This window comes from Tamandua tetradactyla, chromosome 13 (assembly GCF_023851605.1).
Source record: "Tamandua tetradactyla isolate mTamTet1 chromosome 13, mTamTet1.pri, whole genome shotgun sequence".
Classification (NCBI taxonomy): domain Eukaryota; kingdom Metazoa; phylum Chordata; class Mammalia; order Pilosa; family Myrmecophagidae; genus Tamandua; species Tamandua tetradactyla.
The window spans coordinates 63,774,540-63,796,080 of record NC_135339.1 but is presented as its reverse complement, the minus strand read 5'-3'; the positions used below and the strand labels follow the sequence as shown (position 1 = coordinate 63,796,080).

Here is a 21,541-nt window from a genome sequence, read left to right as displayed (position 1 = left end):
GAAAAATAAGTTGTAGGGATTTTGATTGGTATTGCATTGAATCTGTAAATCAATTTAGGTAGGATTGACATCTTAACTATATTTAGCCTTCCAATCCATGAACACGGTATGCCCTTCCATCTATTTAGGTCTTCTGTGATTTCTTTTAGCAGTTTTTTGTAGTTTTCTTTATATAGGTTTTTTGTCTCTTTAGTTAAATTTATTCCTAGGTATTTTATTCTTTTAGTTGCAATTGTAAATGGGATTCGTTTCTTGATTTCCCCCTCAGCTTGTTCATTACTAGTGTATAGAAATGCTACAGATTTTTGAATGTTGATCTTGTAACCTGCTACTTTGCTGTACTCATTTATTAGCTCTAGTAGTTTTGTTGTGGATTTTTCCGGGTTTTCGACGTATAGTATCATATCGTCTGCAAACAGTGATAGTTTTACTTCTTCCTTTCCAATTTTGATGCCTTGTATTTCTTTTTCTTGTCTAATTGCTCTGGCTAGAACCTCCAACACAATGTTGAATAATAGTGGTGATAGTGGACATCCTTGTCTTGTTCCTGATCTTAGGGGGAAAGTTTCCAATTTTTCCCCATTGAGGATGATATTAGCTGTGGGTTTTTCATATATTCCCTCTATCATTTTAAGGAAGTTCCCTTGTATTCCTATCCTTTGAAGTGTTTTCAACAGGAAAGAATGTTGAATCTTGTCAAATGCCTTCTCTGCATCAATTGAGATGATCATGTGATTTTTCTGCTTTGATTTGTTGATATGGTGTATTACATTAATTGATTTTCTTATGTTGAACCATCCTTGCATACCTGGGATGAATCCTACTTGGTCATGATGTATAATTCTTTTAATGTGTTGTTGGATACGATTTGCTAGAATTTTATTGAGGATTTTTGCATCTGTATTCATTAGAGAGATTGGCCTGTAGTTTTCTTTTTTTGTAATATCTTTGCCTGATTTCCTTCCTTTTTTTTATTAATTAAAAAAACTAACAAACAAAACAATAAGATATCATTCCATTCTACATATATAATCAGTAATTCTTAATATCATCACATAGTTGCATATTCATCATTTCTTAGAACATTTGCATCAATTCAGAAAAAGAATAAAAAGACAACAGAAAAAGAAATAAAACGATAATAGAGAAAAAAAAGTTATACATACCATACCCCTTACCCCTCGCCCTCATCTACCACCAGCATTTCAAGCTAAATTTATTTTAACGTTTGTTCCCCCTATTATTTATTTTTATTCCATATGTTCTACTCTTTTGTTGATATGGTAGATAAAAGGAGCATCAGACACAAAATTTCACACTCACAGAGTCACACTCACACACAGCTTTTACAGTCATTTTGATGACATGAACATCTTGCTGTGGTTGCCTTGATGTGGCTGTTTTGATATGGAAATGTTTTAACTCTGTCAAAAAACAAGTGAGTAAAGTTTTCACTAAAACAACAACAATGACAAAACACAATTGGCGCTTGACTGAGCTGTCCTCCCTTGCTCCCAGCAGAGACCTCTTCTTTTTCCCTTGGGGAAGTGTTTCTGACTGAGCCTGCCATTCCAGTGAGCGCCAGGCTTTGGAGTTCTAGGACTTGGCTTGCAGTTCTGTGGTGTGATCTCGGCTCTTCCACCTGTTCCAGACTGGTGTATGATGTGTTTCCAGTCAGGAATGTCCCCCAGTTATTTTAGACAGGTCCTGAGTATTTAGTAGCTGTTCTAGAGTACTAAATTCTGTACCTCCCTATGCCACCATTTTGCTTTGCCTCCTCCCCAGAGGAGCATATTTTTAGTGCTTTTGGTGACAGCTGAGCTGAACCTGCTTATCTTCTGGTTTCAGATGGAGGACCCCAGTAAATGCAGTCCTCGGTTTTGGGAGGAGCTCTTCCTCATGAAGGTAAGACTTGGTGGTATATGTGGATTTTCCTGGTATCTGAGATTGCCTTATCATGTATTCTATGTGCTACACTAAAAATGCCCTCAGGCTTTTATTGTTTCCTTGGCAGGTGAATTTAGAGTACCTGGAAGGCAAGCTAGAATCTCTTGATGGTGAGGAACTAATGAAGATCAAGGACAATATTAATTGCTTATTTCAACACTGTATCCAGGCTCTTGGAGAGGAGCATCCAATTCGAGTTGTCAATGCATTGCAGGTACAAGGTTGGGAGACTGGGAAAGTCTTGTTTAAGAGAAAGAAATCGAAACATATCTCTTGGAACCTGAGGAACCTAAAATTGCCCTTAGATATGAGGTTTTCTTCTTTCTTTCTCTTTTTCCTTCTCTCTCTCTGTGTCTCTTTCTCCTTCCTTCCCTCCCTCTCTTCCTTCCTTCCTGTCTGTAATCACATACCTGTACCATGTTTGTTTAGCCATCTTCCTCGTTAAACAAATTGATACTTCTAGTAATCTTGTTCATTTGTGTAATTTGATTTAACTCCAAGATAGATTGACAGAATTCTTGCTATTACTTGAGAAAAGGAAGTAATGGGAAAACTGAGGCAAGACTGCTTAGTGTATAGCAAAATTCAGAAAAGGAGATTCTTAGTACACTATTTTCTCACTATATCAGGAGTTTTTAACCTGAGATTTCAGGGGATTCTTCACTTTTCCTAAAATTATATAATATTTTTTGTATATATATTCATTTTTCTGGAAAGAAGCCTTTCATCAGATTTTCAAAAGGATCTAACTCAAAATACATTATGATTCAGTGTTCTTAATGCTAAGAGACATTACTATGAGGAAGATTCATTCAACAACTGTTGTCTTGAATGGCTGTTAAATGCTAAGCATTGGACCGGGTGGTGGGGATATACTATAGACTTTTTGAGGGCGAAGACTTTGATAGTTTCATTCAGTACTTCATTCGTAGTTGGTAGAATCAGTGTCTGGCAAATAGTTGGCACTCTAGAAGTAAATTCTTACTGAATGATTGCTGAACAAAGTATTTAAAATTTACAGTCTAGTGGGTTCAGTATAGCCAAGTTTGGGCTGAGTATGAACAGTCCATGAGAGAATAAAAGATTTTATTAGAATTTTTGGTAGATTGGTTTCAAGTTTCTAACTTTGTAGTTGGCACGTTGCTTTGTGAGCTGGAGTTCATCTGTGGAATGGAAATAATAATTACCTCTTGAGTCGATGCCCCAAAAAGATGGGCCATTTTTATCCTGTGGCTTTGTTAACCCTTGAAACAAAAAATTTCAGATTTTGAACATCACAGTTGTATGGTTCAGTGAAAATAGAAATAAAAGTTGGAGATTGTACTTCTAGTAATTGCGGTGCCATACTGTTGAGCATGGGTTCAGTGAAAATAGAAATAAAAGTTGGAGATTGTACTTCTAGTAATTGCGGTGCCATACTGTTGAGCATGAATTATAAACTGCTCTTAGTTCAGTGAAAGTGGATTGACATAAAGATACTTGGTGACCCATGAAAATAATAGCACATTATTTCAATAGCTAACACTCACCGAGTTGTGACACAATTCCAGGCTCTGTGTTCCAGGGACTGTTCTAAGTGCTTTACAGTATTGTTACATAATAATTATAACATTACTCTGAGATGGATGCAATTATTATCATTCCCATTTTATAGATGAGAAAATTGAGGCACTGAAAAATTAATTTGCTCAAGTTCAAATAGCTAGTAAATAGTAGTTGGGATTTATAAACAATTTAAGATTTGAAGCAGTTGGCTTTTACCATTTAAGAGCTTAACTTTTTTTTTTTAATTAAACATACCAACATACAAACACAAACGTTCTTACCATATGATAATTCCATTCTACATTTATAATCAGTAATTCACAGCATCATCACATAGTTGTATATTTATCATCATGATCATTTCTTAGAACATTTGCATCAATTCAGAAAAAGAAATAAAAAGAAAACAAAAAAAATTCATATATACCATACCCCTTACCCCTCCCTTTCATTGATCACTAGCATTTCAGTCTACTAAATTTATTTTAACATTTGTTACCTCTATTATTTATTTATTTGTAATCCATATGTTTTACTCTTCTGTCGAAAGGTAGATAAAAGGAGCATCAGACACAAGGTTTTCATAATCACACAATTGCATTGTGAAAGCTATATCTTTATACAGTCATCTTTAAGAAACATAGCTACTGGAACACAGCTCTACATTTTCAGGCAGTTTCCTCCAGCCTCTCCATTACACCTTAACTAAAAAGGTGGTATCTATATAATGCATAAGAATAACTTCTGGGATAACCTCTTGACTCTGCTTGGAGTCTCTCAGCTATTGACACTTTATTTTGTCTCATTTTGCTCTTTCCCCTTTTAAATAAAGGGAAACAGTATAAATCCCATGACTCTGACTCAAGAATTATATTTTATGTTATTATTATTTTATTTTATTTTTTGATGTCACCTTTCAGTCTTTGCAGTGCAGTTTTTCAAAAGGAGATGGTTAAAAAAAGAATGGCAAGAGTCTCAGTTGCTGTTCCTCTTTAAATTTATGTATTATGTTATATTAAAACTTAGAATGTGTTTTGAGCTCAGAGTAACAGAAATTTAAATATCAGTTGTGTAAGGAGAAGGTTCTAGGTTTGCAATATAAGGCTGCAGATCAGGTGACCTAGTTTTGAGGCTTCCTTGTCTGGAAATAATTCTTTTTCTCTCATCTCTGCAGACCTTGTGTGCACTCATTCGAGGAGTCCATCAGAAGAATAAGTCTACCTCTGGGTTTGATATTATCAACATGCTGATGGGCTTTGACAAGGCAGAGCTATGCATGAAGGTGAGGCATAAGCTACAGATTTGCCTGTGAATAGCCACTTCTGACAATGGTTCATGGATAGCATCTGTAAACAGTTGTACTAAAAGATTTGGAGTCAGAGATACATAGATAATTGCATTTGACATTGGATTTGTATATTTTTATTTAACAGATATGGTTTATCTGAATGAAAGGAAATTTTAAATTCATATTTAAATTGGGTATCCTTTCTCTGTAGGATAGAGATGGAGCATTTTTTTATTATTTGTATTATGTGATCATACATTCTCACAAACAGTTGTGAATTTAAATAAAATATAACATTAATATACTGCGTAAACTTTAAACTTTCTTATTCAGCACAATAACTGATTTTTAAAATCAGAATTTAAATTTTGCTATTTGACATCTTTTTTTTAATGTCGTTTTTTGAGATATGTTTACACATCATACAAACCATCTGAAGTTTACAATTACTGGCTCATAGTATCATCACATAGTTGTGCATTCAACCCATGATCAATTTTAGAAGATTTCCATTACTCCAGAAAGGCATTATCTTTTTTTTATTAAATATTTTTATTTAAGAAAACAAACAATACACCTAGAACCACCAAAAATAGATATTTCAGGTTAACCATAGCCATATTTAAATAAAGTATCCATATAATCATTGTAAAACCTGTGTTTGTGCACTAAGTTTCATAAACCAATTTAAAATTAAGGCAGCAAGGAAAACAATCTACAAATTCATATAGCAAAGTTCCTAAATTCTAAATGTTGAACACTAACTTAAATACCATTTGATCAGCTGTCAAAACTGTGAATATTTTAAAAATATTAAGTAGAAAATAATTACAAATATCTACATTGTTATAGTAATGATTTATTACTAAACATTTTTCTGATTTCAAGTAAATATGAAGATGCAAACGTTTTTACAATTAACATTGTAAAATGTTACCCACCTAAAATGGGTATTTTAGTAAGCTTTTCCATAGTATGTTTAAATAAAATATCTAAGTATCATTGTAAAGCCCGTTTGCATAATATGTTTCATAAACCAATATAAAATTAAAGCAAGGAAGAAAAAAATCTATAGACAAAATAATAGCTATATTAATACATAATACACATATCACACAGTTCACCCTTTAGAAATGTACAGTTCAGTAGTTTTTATTATACTCATAGATTTTTGCAACCATCACCATTTTCTAATTTTAGAACATTTTCACCCCATAAAGAATCCCCATACCCATTAGCAGTCTGTTTTAGTTGTAAGCTGCTGGAATGCAATATATCATTAATTGAATGACTTTTAAAGAGAGAATTTATTAAGTTATAAGCTTACAGTTCTAAGGCTGTGAAAATGTCCAAATTAAGGCATCCAGAGAAAGATACCTTAACTCCAGAGAAAGGGCCAAAGACATTTTGGGACTTCTCTCTCAGCTGGGAGGGCCCATGGTAATGTCTGCTAGCTTTCTTTCCTCATTTCATGAGTGTTCCCTGGGGGTACTTCTGCATCTCCAAAGGTGTCTGGCTGTGTGGGCTCTCAAGCTTTTTCTAGAACGGTTCCCTCTTAAAGGGCTCCAGTAAGCAACCCAACCTTGAATAGATGAAGACACATCTCCATGGAAGCCATCTAATGAAAAGTTACCACCCACTATTGGAAACAATAAAAAAGATCTCACACAGCAGTATTGAATGAGGATTAAAGACGATGAATGGCTTTTCTGGGGTATACAGTTTCGAACTGACGCACAGTCCCTCTTCACTTTCCCTTCCCTCCAGCCCCTAGTTAATCACTATTCTTCTTTATGTCTCTATGGATTGGTCTGTTCTAGACATCCTCTATAAATGGAATAATATGTGGCCTTCTGAGTATAGTTTCTTTCATTTAGCATAGAGTTTTCAAGGTTCATCCATGTTGTAGGATGTATCATATTGGTGTCATTTTTCCAACATCATGTTCTTTCTTTGTGTTATATTTCATATATATATATAATTTTTTTTTTGCAATTTTTCTTTTTATTCACCAGTATGTGTTACCACCATTTTAAGCAGAACAGAATTTGGGCGCTACATTTCCACTCAGAAGCCTGGCTCAGTCTTTCCCTTGCTTTGCAAGAGCATAGGCAGTTTTAGAACGGTGCTACTTTTAACAATATTTTTCATTGGAAAACAAGCTGTATGGATATTTGCTCCCATTGAGTTGGTTTAACGTATTAATTTCTAGAGGCCTAGTACATGCAGAGTTGTTAATTAAAGGAGATGGAAGGTGTTTTTAATATATATTTTTATTGAGAAATCTTCACATACATACAGTCCATATATGGTGTACAATCAGTGGCTCAAAATATCATCACATAGTTGTTTATTTATCACCATGATCGTTTTTAGAACATTTGCATCACTCCAGAAAAAGAAATAAAAAAAAAAACCCATGCGTCCCATACCCCTTACCCCTTCCTCTCATTGACCACTAGTATTTCCATCTGCCCAATTTATTTTACACCTTTTCTTCCCTATTATTTGCTTATTTTTTATCCATACCCTGGATAAAGGTAGCATCAGACAAAAGATTTTCACAATTACACAGTCACATTGTAAAAGCTGTATCATTATACAATTGTCTTCAAGAATCAAGGCGACTGGAATACAATGCAACAGTTTTCAGGTAGTTCCATTTTTTGCCAATTGTGAAATAATGCCGCTGTGAACATTGCTGTGCAAATATCTGTTTGAGTTCCTGCTTTCAATTTTTTGGGTATATTCCTGATAGTGGGATTGCTAGTGTTTTAAATATAGAACTAATGTGGTAGTTTTATATTTAACTCTCTGAGGAATCCTTCAAACTGTTTTCCACAACGACTACACCATTTTACATTTCCACTAACAATGAATGAGTGTTCCTTTTTCTCTGCATCCTCTCTGATAATTATAATTCTCCATTTCTTTAATAGTAGGATGTAAAATAGTATGTGCAGTGGCATCTCATTGTGGTTTTGATTTGTATTTCCATAATGGCTAGTGGTGTTGAGCATCTTTACAAGTGCTTTTTGTCCATTTGTATATCGTCTTTGGAGAAATGGCCTTTCGAGTCTTTTGCCCATTTTTTAAATTGGGTTGTAGGTCTTTTTTTGAGTTTTAGAATTTCTTTATAAATTCTGGATATTAAACCCTTTTCAGGCATATAGTTTTCAAATATTTTCTCCCATTGTGTAGGTTTTCATTTTGCTTTCATAACAAAGACCTTTGATGCACAATGATTCTATTATACTGCTGAACAATAGTCTTTTATATGGATATACCACATTTTGCTTATCCATACATCTGTTGATGGATGTTTGGTTTGTTTCCTCTTTTTGGCTGTTATGAATAATACTGCTATAAACATCTCTGTACATGTTTTTGTGTAGACATGTATTTTCAGTTCTGTCTCTCTAGGTAGACTAGGAGTGGAATTGCTGGGTCATATGTTACCTTTGGAAGAACTGTTGGACTATTTTTAATGTGGCTGCACCATTTTGCAATCCCACCAGCAATAGATTGACCATTCTAATTTCTTTCTCCACATCCGTGCTGACACTTGTTAATGTCTTTTTTATTTTAGTTATCTCTGTTGTATAGAGGTATCTTATTGTGGTGTTTTTTTTTTTTTAATTTAAAAATTTTATTTATTTATTTATTTTACATGGGCAGGCACTGGTAAACGAACCCGGGTCGCTGGCAATGGCAGGCGAGAACTCTGCCAGCTGAGCCACCATGGCCTGCCCCTTATTGTGGTTTTGATTTTTATCTCCCTAATGACTAATGGGAACATCTTTTTATGTGTTTATTTGCCATTTGTATATCTATTATAGACAAATATCTATTCACATTTTTTGTTTATTTTTAGATTGAGTTATTCGTCTTTTTTGTTGTAGGAGTTCATTATGTATTTTGGATATAATTTAATATTAGATATATGATTTGCAGTATTTGAGACTATTTTAAATAAATGTTGTTTAAAATGTGAACTTTAAAGAGTTAGTCTTCTGTTACTAGGTTTAAAATAAAGAAATCTGTGAGCCAAAGAATCATACAGTGATTAGGTTACAAAAAATAATGAATATACAAAAATTTAGTACCTAAAATTTGTTTTTTTACATGGGCAGGCACCGGGAAGCAAACCTGTATCTCTGGCATGGCAGGCGAGAACTCTGCCTGCTGAGCCACCTTGGTCTGCCCGAGTCATTTTTTAATTCTTGCTCTTTATATTCTGTATATATATATCATGGGAAAAATCCCAGTATCTCCTTTATTTTAATAGTTCTAGCTACTGCTTATATGCTGATGACTATTGCATCTATATTTTTAGCATTAACATCTTCCTTTAAGCCTCAGAGTTGTAAACCTAAGTAATCGCTGAATATATCCACTAATCCATTTCATAAGGACCTCTTACTTAATATATCCAATATGGAGCTGATTGTTTCTTCTACATTCCTCATTCATTCCCTTTCAGAACTGGAGCACTTATCTTCTCAGTTTCCCAACCCACTGGGGATACAGTGGAATATACAAGTAAGCCATGGCAGCTGTCCTCAAGAAACTTATAGACTGGTCCTCTTTGGTCTCCTTTCCTGCAGGCTTATATTTTTAAATCTGTTATCCACTGACAGCAGAGTGATGTAGCTCACTCTTAAATCTTTTTGCTTAAAATCCTTTATTAGATCCCTTTCCCTAACAGGATAAAAATTCTTTACTTAGCCCTATGTTCTAGTTTGCTAGCTGCCGGAATGCAATATACCATGGAATGCAATATACTAATGGAATGACTTTTAAAATAGTGAATTTAATAAGTTGCTAATTTACAGTTCTAAGGCCGAGATAATGTCCCAATTAAAGCAAATCTATAGAAATGTCCATTCAAAGGCATCCATGAAAAGATACCTTGATTCAAGAAGGCTGATGAAGTTCAGGGTTTCTCTCTCAAGTGAGAAGGCACACGGTGAACACGGTCAGGGTTTCTTTCTTAGCTGGAAGGGCACATGGCGAACATAGCGTCATCTGCTAGATTTCTCTCCTGGCTTCCTGTTTCATGAAGCTACCCAGAGGGCGTTTTCCTTCTTCATCTCCAAAGGTCACTGGCTTGTGGGCTCTCGTGGCATGTCGTTCTTCTCTGGCTCTCTCTGAATTGTTCTCATTCTCCAAAATGTTTCTTTTCCTCTTTTATAGGACTCTAGAAACTTCTCAAGACCCACCCAAATGGGTGGAGACATGTCGTCATCTAATCCAGTTTAACAACCACTCTTGATTAAATCACATCTCCAGGGAGATGATCTGATTGTAGTTTCAAACATACAGTATTGAATAGGGATTATTCTGCCTTTATGTAATAGGATTTAGATTAAAACATGGCTTTTCTAGGGGACATACATCTTTTCAAACCAGCACACCTTATAAGACTTTCATATCCTACTCCTTTTATACTTCTTCAGTCTCATTTCTTACCAATGTGCTTCACTCTTTATACTCCCATAATAACAAACCACTTGTATTCCAACCCTATACCCAAGGCTCCTTTATTCTTCATGTGGCTTTAATCATGCTAATACCCATCTAGAATGGCTTTTCTCCTCAAATTTTGATTAAATACTACTGATTTTTCAAACTATAGCTGAGCCCCAATGGGTCCTGGAACAGGTGACTTCTAATTACCTTCCTTTACATGTATTTTTGTCATTGTAGCCATTGAATAGAAACTAAGAGTACTTTGAGAGCAAGGCTCATGGTTGTATTTTTTCTTGTATTCTTTGAAAGCCCAATTTTTAATAATTAATAGATCCCCTTTTTTCTTTTCAAATGTACTATAAACATTTGCTTTTTTCCCCCACAATATCATTATATAATTGTATATTCATCACCGAGGACATTTTTAGAACATTTGCATCACACCAGAAAAAGAAATAAAAAGAAAAAATAAGAAACTCATACATCCCATACCCCTTACCCTTCCCTCTCAGTGACCAGTAGTATTTCAAGCTACCCAATTTTTTTTTTTTTGCTCCTTATCCTCTCCCCTATTATTTATTTATTTTTGGTCCTTCTTTTTTAAATTGTCTATTCATACCCTGGATAAAAGGAACATCCGACATAAGCTTTTCACAATCACACGGTCACATTGTAAAAGCTTTATCATTTTATCGTCGTCTTCAATAATCAAGGCTACAGGAATACAATTTACCAGTTTCAAGTATTTCTCTCTAGTCACTCCCAAACACCATAAACTAAAAAGGGATATTTACATAATGCATAAGAATAACTTCCAGGATAACTTCTTTACTCTGAAATCTCCAAGCCACTGAAATTTAATTTTTTCTCATTTCTGTCTTTCCCCTTTTGGTCAAGAAGGCTTTCTCAATCCCATGATGCCGGGTCCTAGCTCATTCCAGGAGTCCTGTACCACATTACCAGGGAGATTTACACCCCTGGGAGTCATGTCCCACGTAGGCAGGAAGGCAGTGAGTTCTCCTGCCAAGCTGACTTAGAGAGGCCACATCTGAGCAACAGAAGAGGTTTTTTGGGGGGTGACTCTTAGGCATAATTGTAAGTAGGCTTAGCTTCTCCTTTGCAGGAATAAGATTCATAGGGGTAAACTCCAAGATCAAGGACTCAGCCTATCAAATTGATTGTGACCACTGCTTTCAAGAACATCAGTAATTCCTTAGATGGAGAAGTTGAATATTTCCTCCTTTTTCCTTGCAAATACTTTTTTATTCTTTGTCCAGATTACTCTGGCATGTATCAGGGCATTACCCTAACCTGTAAATATACCAAGAAAATCTCATGCCATTTCCAGATTCCAGTGTAATTATGCTGTTTGAATAAATTGACCATACAATACACTATCTAAAATGTAAATTTTGCACCAAATAAATTATCTCTCCCTTTGGTCTCACACAGAGGTTGTGGTTTTGAAATATGGACCATATCATCCTTTACGTTGTATTCTGGTTTACTTTAGACCTATCCAGATTAGCTTCATTCATATCTCTGGTTGAAGTCTGATTACTTTTTCAATTTTTAAAAAAATTTTTTATTAATTAAAAAAAATTACAAGAAACAAACATTCCCAACACATACACTCAGCAATTCACAATATCATCACATAGTTGCATATTCATCATCATGATCACTTCTCAGAACATTAGCATTAATTCAGAAAAAGAAATAAAAAGACAACAGAAAAATATAACAAACAAACAAAAAAAAATTTTACAGGCTATACCCCTTACTGATCCCTTTCATTGATCACTAGCATTTCAAGCTAAATCTGTTTTAACATTTGTTCCCCCTATTATTTATTTTTATTCCATATGTTCCTCTCATCTGTTGACATGGTAGATAAAAGGAGCATCAGACACAAGGTTTTCACAATCACACAGTCACATTGTGAAAGCTATATCATTATACAATCATCATCAAGAAACATGGCTACTGGAACACAGCTCTACATTTTCAGGTAGTTCCCTCCAGCCTCTCCATTACATCCTGGATAACAAGGTGATATCTACTTAATGCATAAGAATAACCTCCAGGATAACCTCAGCTCTGTTTGGAATCTCTCAGCCATTGACACTTTGTCTCATTTCACTCTTCCCCCTTTTGGTCGAGAGGGTTTTCTCAATCTCTTGATGCTGACTCCCAGCTCATTCTAGGATTTCTATCCCATGTTGCCAGGAAGGTCCACACCCCTGGGAGTCATGTCCCATGTAGAGAGGGAGAGGGCAGTGAGTTTGCTTGTCATGTTGGCTGAGAGAGAAAGAGGGGCCACATCTGAGCAACAAAAGAGGTTCTCTGGGGGGTGACTGTTAGGTCTAATTTTAAGTAGGCTTAGCGTATCCTTTGCAGGGTTAAGTTTCATATGATCAAAACCCAAGATTGAGGGCTCAGCCTGTTGCTTTGGTTGTCCCCACTGCTTGTGAGAATATCTGGAATTCTCTACTTGGGGAAATTGAATTTCTCCCCTTTCTTGCCAATCCCCCAAGGGGACTTTGCAAATGCTTTTTTGTTCACTGTTCAAATCACTCTGGGATTTATCCTTTGCTGGGTTAAGTTTCATAGGAATAACCCCCCAAATTGAGGATTCAACCTATTGATTTTGTTGTCCTCACTGCTTGCCAGAATATCAGGCCTTCTCCAAATGGGAAGTTGAATTTTCCCCCTTTCTCACCATTCCCCCAAGGGAAATTTGCAAATGCTTTTTTATTCACTGTTCAAATCACTCTGGGATTTATTGGAGCATCACTCTGGACAAACCTAGAAAATCTTATGCCCTACTCAAGGTTTCGTGTACTTATGGTGTTCAATTAATCTGTCCACTTAAATTATATTAGGAAATGCACTAGTCAAAATATAAATTTTGTACCAAATAGACAGTTTTTGCTTTAGTCTCACACATAAGTTAAAGTTTTAAAATATGAATTATCATCTATTTTCAACACCCTGCAGAATTGACATTCCTTTGTTCTTCCTCATGCAAAAACATTTTTAAATTTGTACATTTAGTCACTATCATTATACACTCTAGGCATTCCTAGATTATAGAATCTCAGTCTTTATTGTCTATCTTTCCTTCTGATTTCAGTTTTGCCCCCAGGCCTGCTCCCTCTATCATTCTTACATTAAGCTTCATTCAGTGTTCTGTGTTAGAGGGTTTGTATGTTTATTAGTTACTCTAGTACACTGCATCATTTTTGTTATTATATTTCTACCAAATTGTCTTATAACGTATATATATATTGTTTTAAGCCTCAAGTTCTTTTTGAAAGAGTATAAATTATAAGTAAATAAAACAGCTAATAGTAGGCCCCAGGAAAGACTGTTTCCTTTTTATATTTACTTCCATTTAATTTAAAGGTTTATTTGGGGATTGTAGACTGAAAATATTCATTTGATAGAATATTGAGTTCTTTATTGTTCTCTGTGCTCTAAAGTATTTTTTCCCAAATTATCTAGACTTTGATGTTATCCTTTACGATTTTTGCAAGGTTTAAGGCCTAGGAGAATGATTTAGCTTCTTCATTGTATATTATTCATATTACCCTGTGTAATGTAACCCAGAGTTGGACAGAGACAAGGTTTAGATGTTATATGATATGATTTAGTACTTAACGGTTCTCTTTCTCAGAATTTGATGGAGAGTTTGGATTCATTGCTTTGCGCAGAAGGTTCTGAAAGTCTGAAGAGTTTGTGTTTGAAACTTCTCCTTTGTTTAGTGACCGTAAGTGACCCTTCATTTATTTGTCAAGGGACTTGAAAGCAGGGGAAAGCATATTTGAACACTTGAGCCCAAAGTTAGAAGGGAAAAGAAAGGAAAATGTTTTCTACTGGAGTATTAACATTGTTCTCTAGTGTCTGAATGTGTAGAAAGAAGTTAATTGAGTGACTGTCCTGGAAGTTGCTCTTTGGAGCAATTGTTGGCATTTTTCAGCTTGTAGGATATTGCATATATATCCCTCAGAAGTACACTCCCAGATTGTCCAATTTGCCTTTCTCGTCAGGTCTCATCTGGAAATGGTTCTTATGAATCTGAAAATTTTTGTAATTGTCCTAACTTTGATTTTATAGCTGGAAGCTGGCCTGCACTTTCTAGTGGGAGGAAGGTGGGGTATTGTTCATCTACTTCAGGTGATTGCTTTTCCTTGTCACTGCTTGAAGACTTCTGGATTCATAAACCCCTTCCTGTGCTTTTGAAGAATGAAACCCAAGAAACTATAGTAAATGCGGGTGTAGGGGTATGAAATAGGTAGTAAGAAGTTCAGATATTTAGGAAGTTTTAATTTGCTAATTTCCTCCCTTCTAGTGTTTGTTTTTCAGGTTCTGGCAGTTTTGATGGTGTTTGTGAAGACCTTCTAAGTATCTTGTAGTATGTTGTAGCATTTCTGTGTCTCTTAGATGATAGGGGAGGAGATATACATGAGATAGCAGAATACCTCAATACAGACTTTAAAATGTCTTTTATTGCATTCAGGTGACAGATAACATTAGCCAGAACACTATCCTGGAGTATGTAATGATCAATAGCATATTTGAAGCAATTTTACAGGTAGGTCAGTTCCCTTTTACCTCTTTCTTTTTTGGATAAATCACCTTCTCAAATCTCTGTCTGCATTACCAGGAACCAAGAATTAGCACTGTCATACATCTCTGGTTCTTTTTACAGATACTTTCCCACCCACCAAGTCGTAGGGAGCATGGGTATGATGCTGTTGTCCTCTTGGCTTTGCTGGTCAACTATAGAAAGTATGAGGTGAGTGGGCCCCTTAATAAGACTGTTGTTATCTTTCTATAATCTTCCTCAGTGAACTTTGCTTAATATAAGAGATATGTTCTTGACAAATGATATATGGATTAATTTTAATAAACCAAATCCTAAAAATCCTATATTAAATGAATGGGGCAGAGGATATGGCTGTTCAAAGGAATCCTGTGGTTCAACTTCCCTTAATGTAGAGGTTCCCAAACCCAGCTGATCATTATGATCACTTAGGAACTTTAAAAAAAAAAAAAGATTTCTGAGCTATAATCTGGACACTGAATTAGAATCTGTGGGGAGTGTACCCTGGGATGATGATGATAACCATTATTATTAAGATTCCCCTATTGAGTATAATGATGATTAGTCAGTATTGGGAATCACTGACCTAAGTATGTCTGTTTTGAAAGATTAGATTTTCATATATTGGATTTCCTCAATTCAGTCCACTTGTATAAGTGTCATTGTTGGTCTGGGAACTCTTGTTGATTTTCATGGAAAATTGAAGGCAGGACCTTATCCGTATCATTTGTAGAGTTTTCTTGACCCTGCATTAATTAGGGTACAAATCTGTAGATTTTTGAGATAAAGAGCAGAACTCAGAGTTTTAGACTTGGGCTGCTGAATCTCTTTGATTCCCCTCAAAAGGCAGGAAACACAGGAAAGGGGGATTGTTTTGAAGGAATTGGGAGCATTTGTCACTGAGTCTTGGGCACCAGGATTTCATTGAGCCCAGAAATCAGGAGCTGCATGGAGGCAACCTGACTTTAGCAGGTTATGAGAAATGGCCCAGCTAGAGAGAGGATTTTTAATTCTGAGCTCCTGGGTATGATAAGTGACTTAGTGGCTTTTGATATGATTCCTAGTCAGGCTTTATTTAGCGAGGTTGGAAGTGATGGACAACACTTAACCTGAAGCTTATTCTTAATAGGGCGAATATGGAAAATGAGGATGCTGTAAGAAAGGAATACTTGAAGGGAGACTGGAATATGTGGAGCAATGTTTAATGTGTTGATTTAAATCCCAGTAACTGATTTCTTCTACTGTCTTGGAGGAACTGAAGAATAGTGTGTAGAGTTACTTAGTAAATATGTAATTTATCACCAACACCTGTTTTACTGGTGATCTGGAAGTGTTGGCATTGTAGTTGTTTTGATCTCTGTTTGTGTAGTAGCATCTGGGGCCTTATTACAACGGCATGAAAAATACCTGAAAGAAAAGCTGAGGATAGTTAAAGAGAGTTGAGTTATATAGGACAGGAATGTGCTGTCATCAGTAATGAAGGTTTTCAAAACATTCTGCTGGATGCAGACCACTCAGAAGCAGTGGCTTGGATTTTCTGAATGTGAACTGAAAGCTGGCTCAGCCCAATAGGGCTCTCTGAAATGTTAGCCTGAAAAATTGGACGTGGCCAAGGAACTGGAGAAAATATTTCTGGAGTAAGGTATGTATCTCTAGTCTGTCAGAGCAACATAGTGGACAAGGGCAAGCTGGTGGGCATAATTTATCTGGGCTTTGCAGCTTTTGATACAAGTCACTCACTAGAAACCATTAAGGAAGGCTCGTGACCATGGAGCAAGAAGGCTTTTGATAGGAACATAATGAATTCTAAATGAACCCAGCAAAACCAAAAGCTGGAACATTTTGTACAAACGAGCATCAAAGGATATGTGCAGGGGAGATCAGCATTCTAGCTACCCATAATCAATGAGATAAGTTGTAACCTATTCAGAAGGGTACCGAGGGTATTTGAGAGGCTAGGAATGCAGCTAAACACTGAGAAGACAAAGTGTTGAACTTAAGGAACAGAAGGAATAGAAGTGAAGGGAAAGGTGTCTGTAGTAAATGTATAGTTCTTTCTCACTTCAAATAATGCATTCCATTTTAGTCATCTGTTAAAGAGATAGAGGAGGAATAAAAAAAGGTCTAGGGAAAAGCAGTGAAAATAAATATAGCCTAGATCACATAAAGACAGGATCCTGTTAATTAATTAGAGTGATGCTGGAAAGAGTCACTAAGTTTGTAATTCTGTCTTGTGGATGCAAAGTAGATTGCCTCCAGTTTTAAAAAGGGACTAGCACAAAAGCTATCTAATGTTGTTAAGAAAAATCAGTGTCTAGTGGAATAGAAATTTTCACAGCATCAAGATCCTGGCCGTCTAGGCTGGCCAAATATGTTGAAATGAAGTAACTCAGTCCCCAACTGCTACTGTCCTGAGTATGAAATATCTCTGTCCATTGTTTATATTTATGTCCATTTGAAAGTTGTTCCTTTTCTTTTTTCTCTTTTTTTCCTAAAGAGCTTTCCTTTGAATGTGATAATGATTGTCGAAGCAGGAAAGAATATACCTACCAATTGAGCCTTACCATATGACAGATACTATGTTAAGGGCTTTACAAGTGTTATTTCATTTAAGCCTCACAGCAATCACAGGGAAGAAAATATTCTCCTTTTATAGATGAAGAAATTGTAGCTTTGGTCAATTAATATGTCTAACTTGTCACAGTTAAGTTGAGAAGCTAAAATTCAACCCCCCGTTGCTTTAAGCTACTTTACATCTTCCTCAGTTGCTGCTAAAGCATATGCTGGTCTTGATAATCAGATGATCCTTATCACCTAAAACAGTCTACTCTTGGGAATATAGCAAATGTTAGGAATTGAATTATGTCTCCCACAAAAGACATGGTCAGGTCTCAATCCACCTTCCCTGTGGGCGTGAGCCTGTTTGTAAGTAGGAGCGTTGGCAATGTTTTTGGTTTAGATGTGGGCTCATTAGTGAATATGGATTTGGAAGACTCTATTTAGATGAGACCAAATTGAATCAGGTTGAGCCATAATCCATATGATTGGAGTCCTTCCTTATAAGGTAAAGGAAATTTGCACATAGTCAGAAGAAGTGAGATGTCAGTGGGTATCAGAGGAGCAGACTCAAGGAGTGAGATATTGCCATGTGACAGCATTGCCAGAACCCTACAGACTCCGAGAGAAAGTAAGCCCTACCAATATCTGGATGTTAGACTTCCAGCTTCTAAAATATGAGAAAATAAATTCCCATTGTTTAAATCAGCTCATTGTGTGATATTTGTCATAGCATCCATGGCACACTCAGTCTTTGAATTGTATGGTAGAAAACCTTGTAAACATTTGTTCCATTAAGATACAAAGCTATCTCTTTCTCTTTTCCCAAATGACATGCAAAAGATGCCATCAGAAACTTGATTAAATAAGGTCTATGCAGGGGACTAGCGTTTCACTTGGGCTTCCAAGTTTCTCAGTAATGAGTTTTCTTTCTGCTGTAAAAACTGCCAGTCTGAGAACTATTGTTCCCTGCTTCCCTTGACTTAGAATTGGTACCTAATCTATATGAGACCTTTCCTTACATCCCATAGGTGGAAGGTTTTCAAGGTGAGCCCGTCATTGGTTCTCATCTCACTTGTAGGAGATGGCCCAACTGATCAATGAATTTAAATATATGTCCACTTCCATATGCTGCCCAGTTGGGATTGGGTTTCAAAAAACTCAAGAAATCTAGTGCTGAAAGTGTTGGGACAATCATTAAATCCCAGTATCCTGACCAGATTGTAGCTTGGGTAATTACACCCCTGTTTTCAGTTCCCCCTGCAGTGTTATTTCGGTTTTGGATCCATAAATGGTGTCTTTGGCTTTTAAGCAGCTGCCAGTTCCACCCCAAGGTGGCTTTGTTTTATGGGTGGGTGAATCAGTCTTTGAATATAGTTTGTGAAATGGTTAGGAAGCCCTTGGGATGAGAATGTAAGTTAGCAACTTATAAATATGTGCCTTATGACGAAGGAGCCTTTATGTCCCCCAAAAGACAGCTATCGCCATAGGTTCAGGGAACTAACGGCAGGATAGGACAAAGTGAGTTTTCTGTTGTGTTCACTTAGAAACAAAAAGGAGGGGAGATGGGGGAAGGGACAGACATAGACCTGAGCTGATTCAGCCTAGGGAAAAATGCAAATAGAAAAGAACCGGAGTGTGTGTGTGTTTGAGTGTGTGTGTGTTTGTGTGTGTGTGTGTGCGCGTGTGCGTGCATGCATGTGTGTGTGTTCTTGCTGATTGGCCATACACACTGAGGATTTACTGGAAGTAAGGAGAGTCTGCTGGCAAGATTGGTTAGGCCTGGGCATCAAGAGTGTCATTGTAGAGAGAAGCCTTTTATAGAAGTATTTTTTGTTGTTAACACTTTATGGCTAACGGACTTTCTTAACTAGGTCATACTCACCTTGAGTCTCTAATCTTGTTTAACAGTCTGTGAATCCTTATATTGTGAAGCTGTCCATTGTGGATGATGAAGCCACACTCAATGTGAGTATCTGGTTCCTTGTGTATTATCTTACTTATTGGTTCTGTATGCAGTAAATATTTAGAACAGAGAGCAGAAAGCTATTGTGTTGATTTCATCTGCCTATACAGAAGGAATTAGTATGTTTCTTTTTTTTAGAGCTGTCAGTGTTAATGGTCTGTGCCCATTTAAAAATATTATGTACCCCAGAAAAGCCATGTTTTAATCATAATTTCATTTTATAAAGGCAGCTGTTTCTTTTTATCTCCACGGAGATGTGACGCACCCAACTGTGGATGTTAACTTTTGATTAGATGGAAATGTGACCCCATCCATTCCAGGTAGATCTTGATTAGTTTACTGGAATCCCTTAAAAGAGAAAACATTTTGGAGAAACCTCAGAAATGACAGAGCCTACAGAAACAACAGAAACCTCAAAGCTGACAGAAACTTCACAGCAGAGTTGCCACAGATGTGAACATATGGAGAACAGAGACATGGATGTTTGGAGATGCTTTGAGCCCAGCAGACAGTGTCATGAAGTGTTAAGCAAGCCAGAACCTGGAGAGAGCCAAGGAAAGCCAAGAGATGAAAGCCAGCCCTGGAGAAGTAAAGTAATGAACACTTACAGAAACAGAGGCTGGAAGCAATGGTGCCCAAGAGAAGATGGATGCCAGTGGATGCCAGTCATGTGACTACCCAGCTGACAGAGGTGTTCCTGTCCCATCAGCCTTTCTTGAGTGAAGGTAACCTCTTGTTGGTGCCTTAATTTGGACACTTTCACTTTCTTAGAACTATAATCTTGTAACTTATTAAATTCCTACTTTTTAGAAGCTGCTCCAAGTTTGGTATATCGCATTATGGCAGCTTGTAAACTAGCACAGATTTTGGTACCAGAGAAATGGGTTTTGCTGTGGTTTGCAAATATCGACCATGTTGAAACAGCTTTTTAATTGGAAAATAGGGGAAGATTTTGGAAGAATTGTGAGGAGCTTGCTAGAGAAGGTCTTAAGTGGTTTGAAGAAACTGTTGGTAGAAATGTGTAAAGATACCGCTGATGAAACTTCAGACAGGAAAGAGGAATGTTTCATTGCAAACTGGAAGGAAGGTGACCCATGTTTTAAAATAGCAGATAATTTGGCCAAATTGAGTACTGCTGTTGGATGGAATTTACAGTTTAAAGGCAATGACCCAGAATATTTAGCAGAAGAAATTCCCAAACTACATGTGGAAAATGCAGTGTGGCTTTTCCTTGCAGCTTATAGTAAAATGCGAGAGGAAAGAGTTAGGTTGAGAACTGAACTTGTGAGTACAAAGACAACAGAAATTGGTGTTGTGGAAACTTCTGGGCTTCCAGAAAATGAGAACCTGGTGAGTAGGGGCCCGATGTGTGGATTTATCCAAGCACGGAAGTAGTCAGCCATTACAGGACAAGCAAGGATTGGAGATGGAGAAATCCAGAAAGGATTTATGAGAAGTCCTTTTGTCTGAAGAGCATGATCCCAGCATATTGCATAGAAAACCAACAGAGTTTTCTATGGGATCTGTATAAACAGAATCAATGCCAATCTGATAAAAGGAACAGAAAAGGGACAAAGTGAAGGAAAATGTCTTCAGAGGCAGAACCATGGCAGTTAAGGTCTGGAGCCAGGAAACCTTGGACCAGGAGGGCAGACCAACCCATACATGTAGAGAGGGTGTATTTGCCCCGGAAGTAGAGGGTGGGCCTTCTGCTTCATTGCTAGGAATAGCTGTGCCACTTCAGGCCTCAGAAAGGGTGGAGCGCATATAAACCAGGGTTGAGTGTTGCCTGGTTACCACCTCATTGTTTTTGAGGGGTTGAGTGTGTGCCCCGGAGTTGGCAGAGAGCTCAGGTATGGCCCCAATGTTTGGAGAGGGTGGAACTGAGAAAAAGATGGTCTCCTCAATGTCTGCCAAGGTTGCAAACCCCATGCCAAAATTTGGAGAAAGCAAAGCCACTGCATAGGTCCTTGGAAAGGATGGGGCTGCCGCTTCCTAAAACCCCCAAGGATAAATGACCCTCAGGCTTTGAAATCCAATGGAGTTTGCCCTGCAGGTTTCAGAAACTGATTGGGTTCTGTGAGCCCCGTCTTCCAGTTTCTCCCTATAGTAAGGGAAACATGTATCCTATGATTGTCCCTGCTTTGTATATTGGCAG

At 36.8% G+C, this 21,541-nt stretch overlaps 1 protein-coding gene across 6 annotated transcripts in view; it reads left to right on the top strand.

The window, feature by feature from the left end:
• Positions 1 to 21,541, top strand: part of ARMH3 (armadillo like helical domain containing 3) — a 365,667-nt gene that overhangs the window by 92,158 nt on the left and 251,968 nt on the right. For all 6 annotated transcript variants that reach the window (XR_013161708.1, XM_077125817.1, XM_077125814.1 and 3 more), the window contains 7 exons: positions 1,849 to 1,905; positions 2,015 to 2,161; positions 4,667 to 4,774; positions 13,932 to 14,024; positions 14,775 to 14,849; positions 14,967 to 15,053; positions 19,329 to 19,385. Coding sequence is in view for 5 of the 6 variants with exons in the window: in XM_077125817.1 (XP_076981932.1) it covers positions 1,849 to 1,905; positions 2,015 to 2,161; positions 4,667 to 4,774; positions 13,932 to 14,024; positions 14,775 to 14,849; positions 14,967 to 15,053; positions 19,329 to 19,385 (624 nt within the window). In the remaining variant the exon portion in view is untranslated. The remainder of the gene's footprint in view (positions 1 to 1,848; positions 1,906 to 2,014; positions 2,162 to 4,666; positions 4,775 to 13,931; positions 14,025 to 14,774; positions 14,850 to 14,966; positions 15,054 to 19,328; positions 19,386 to 21,541) is intronic.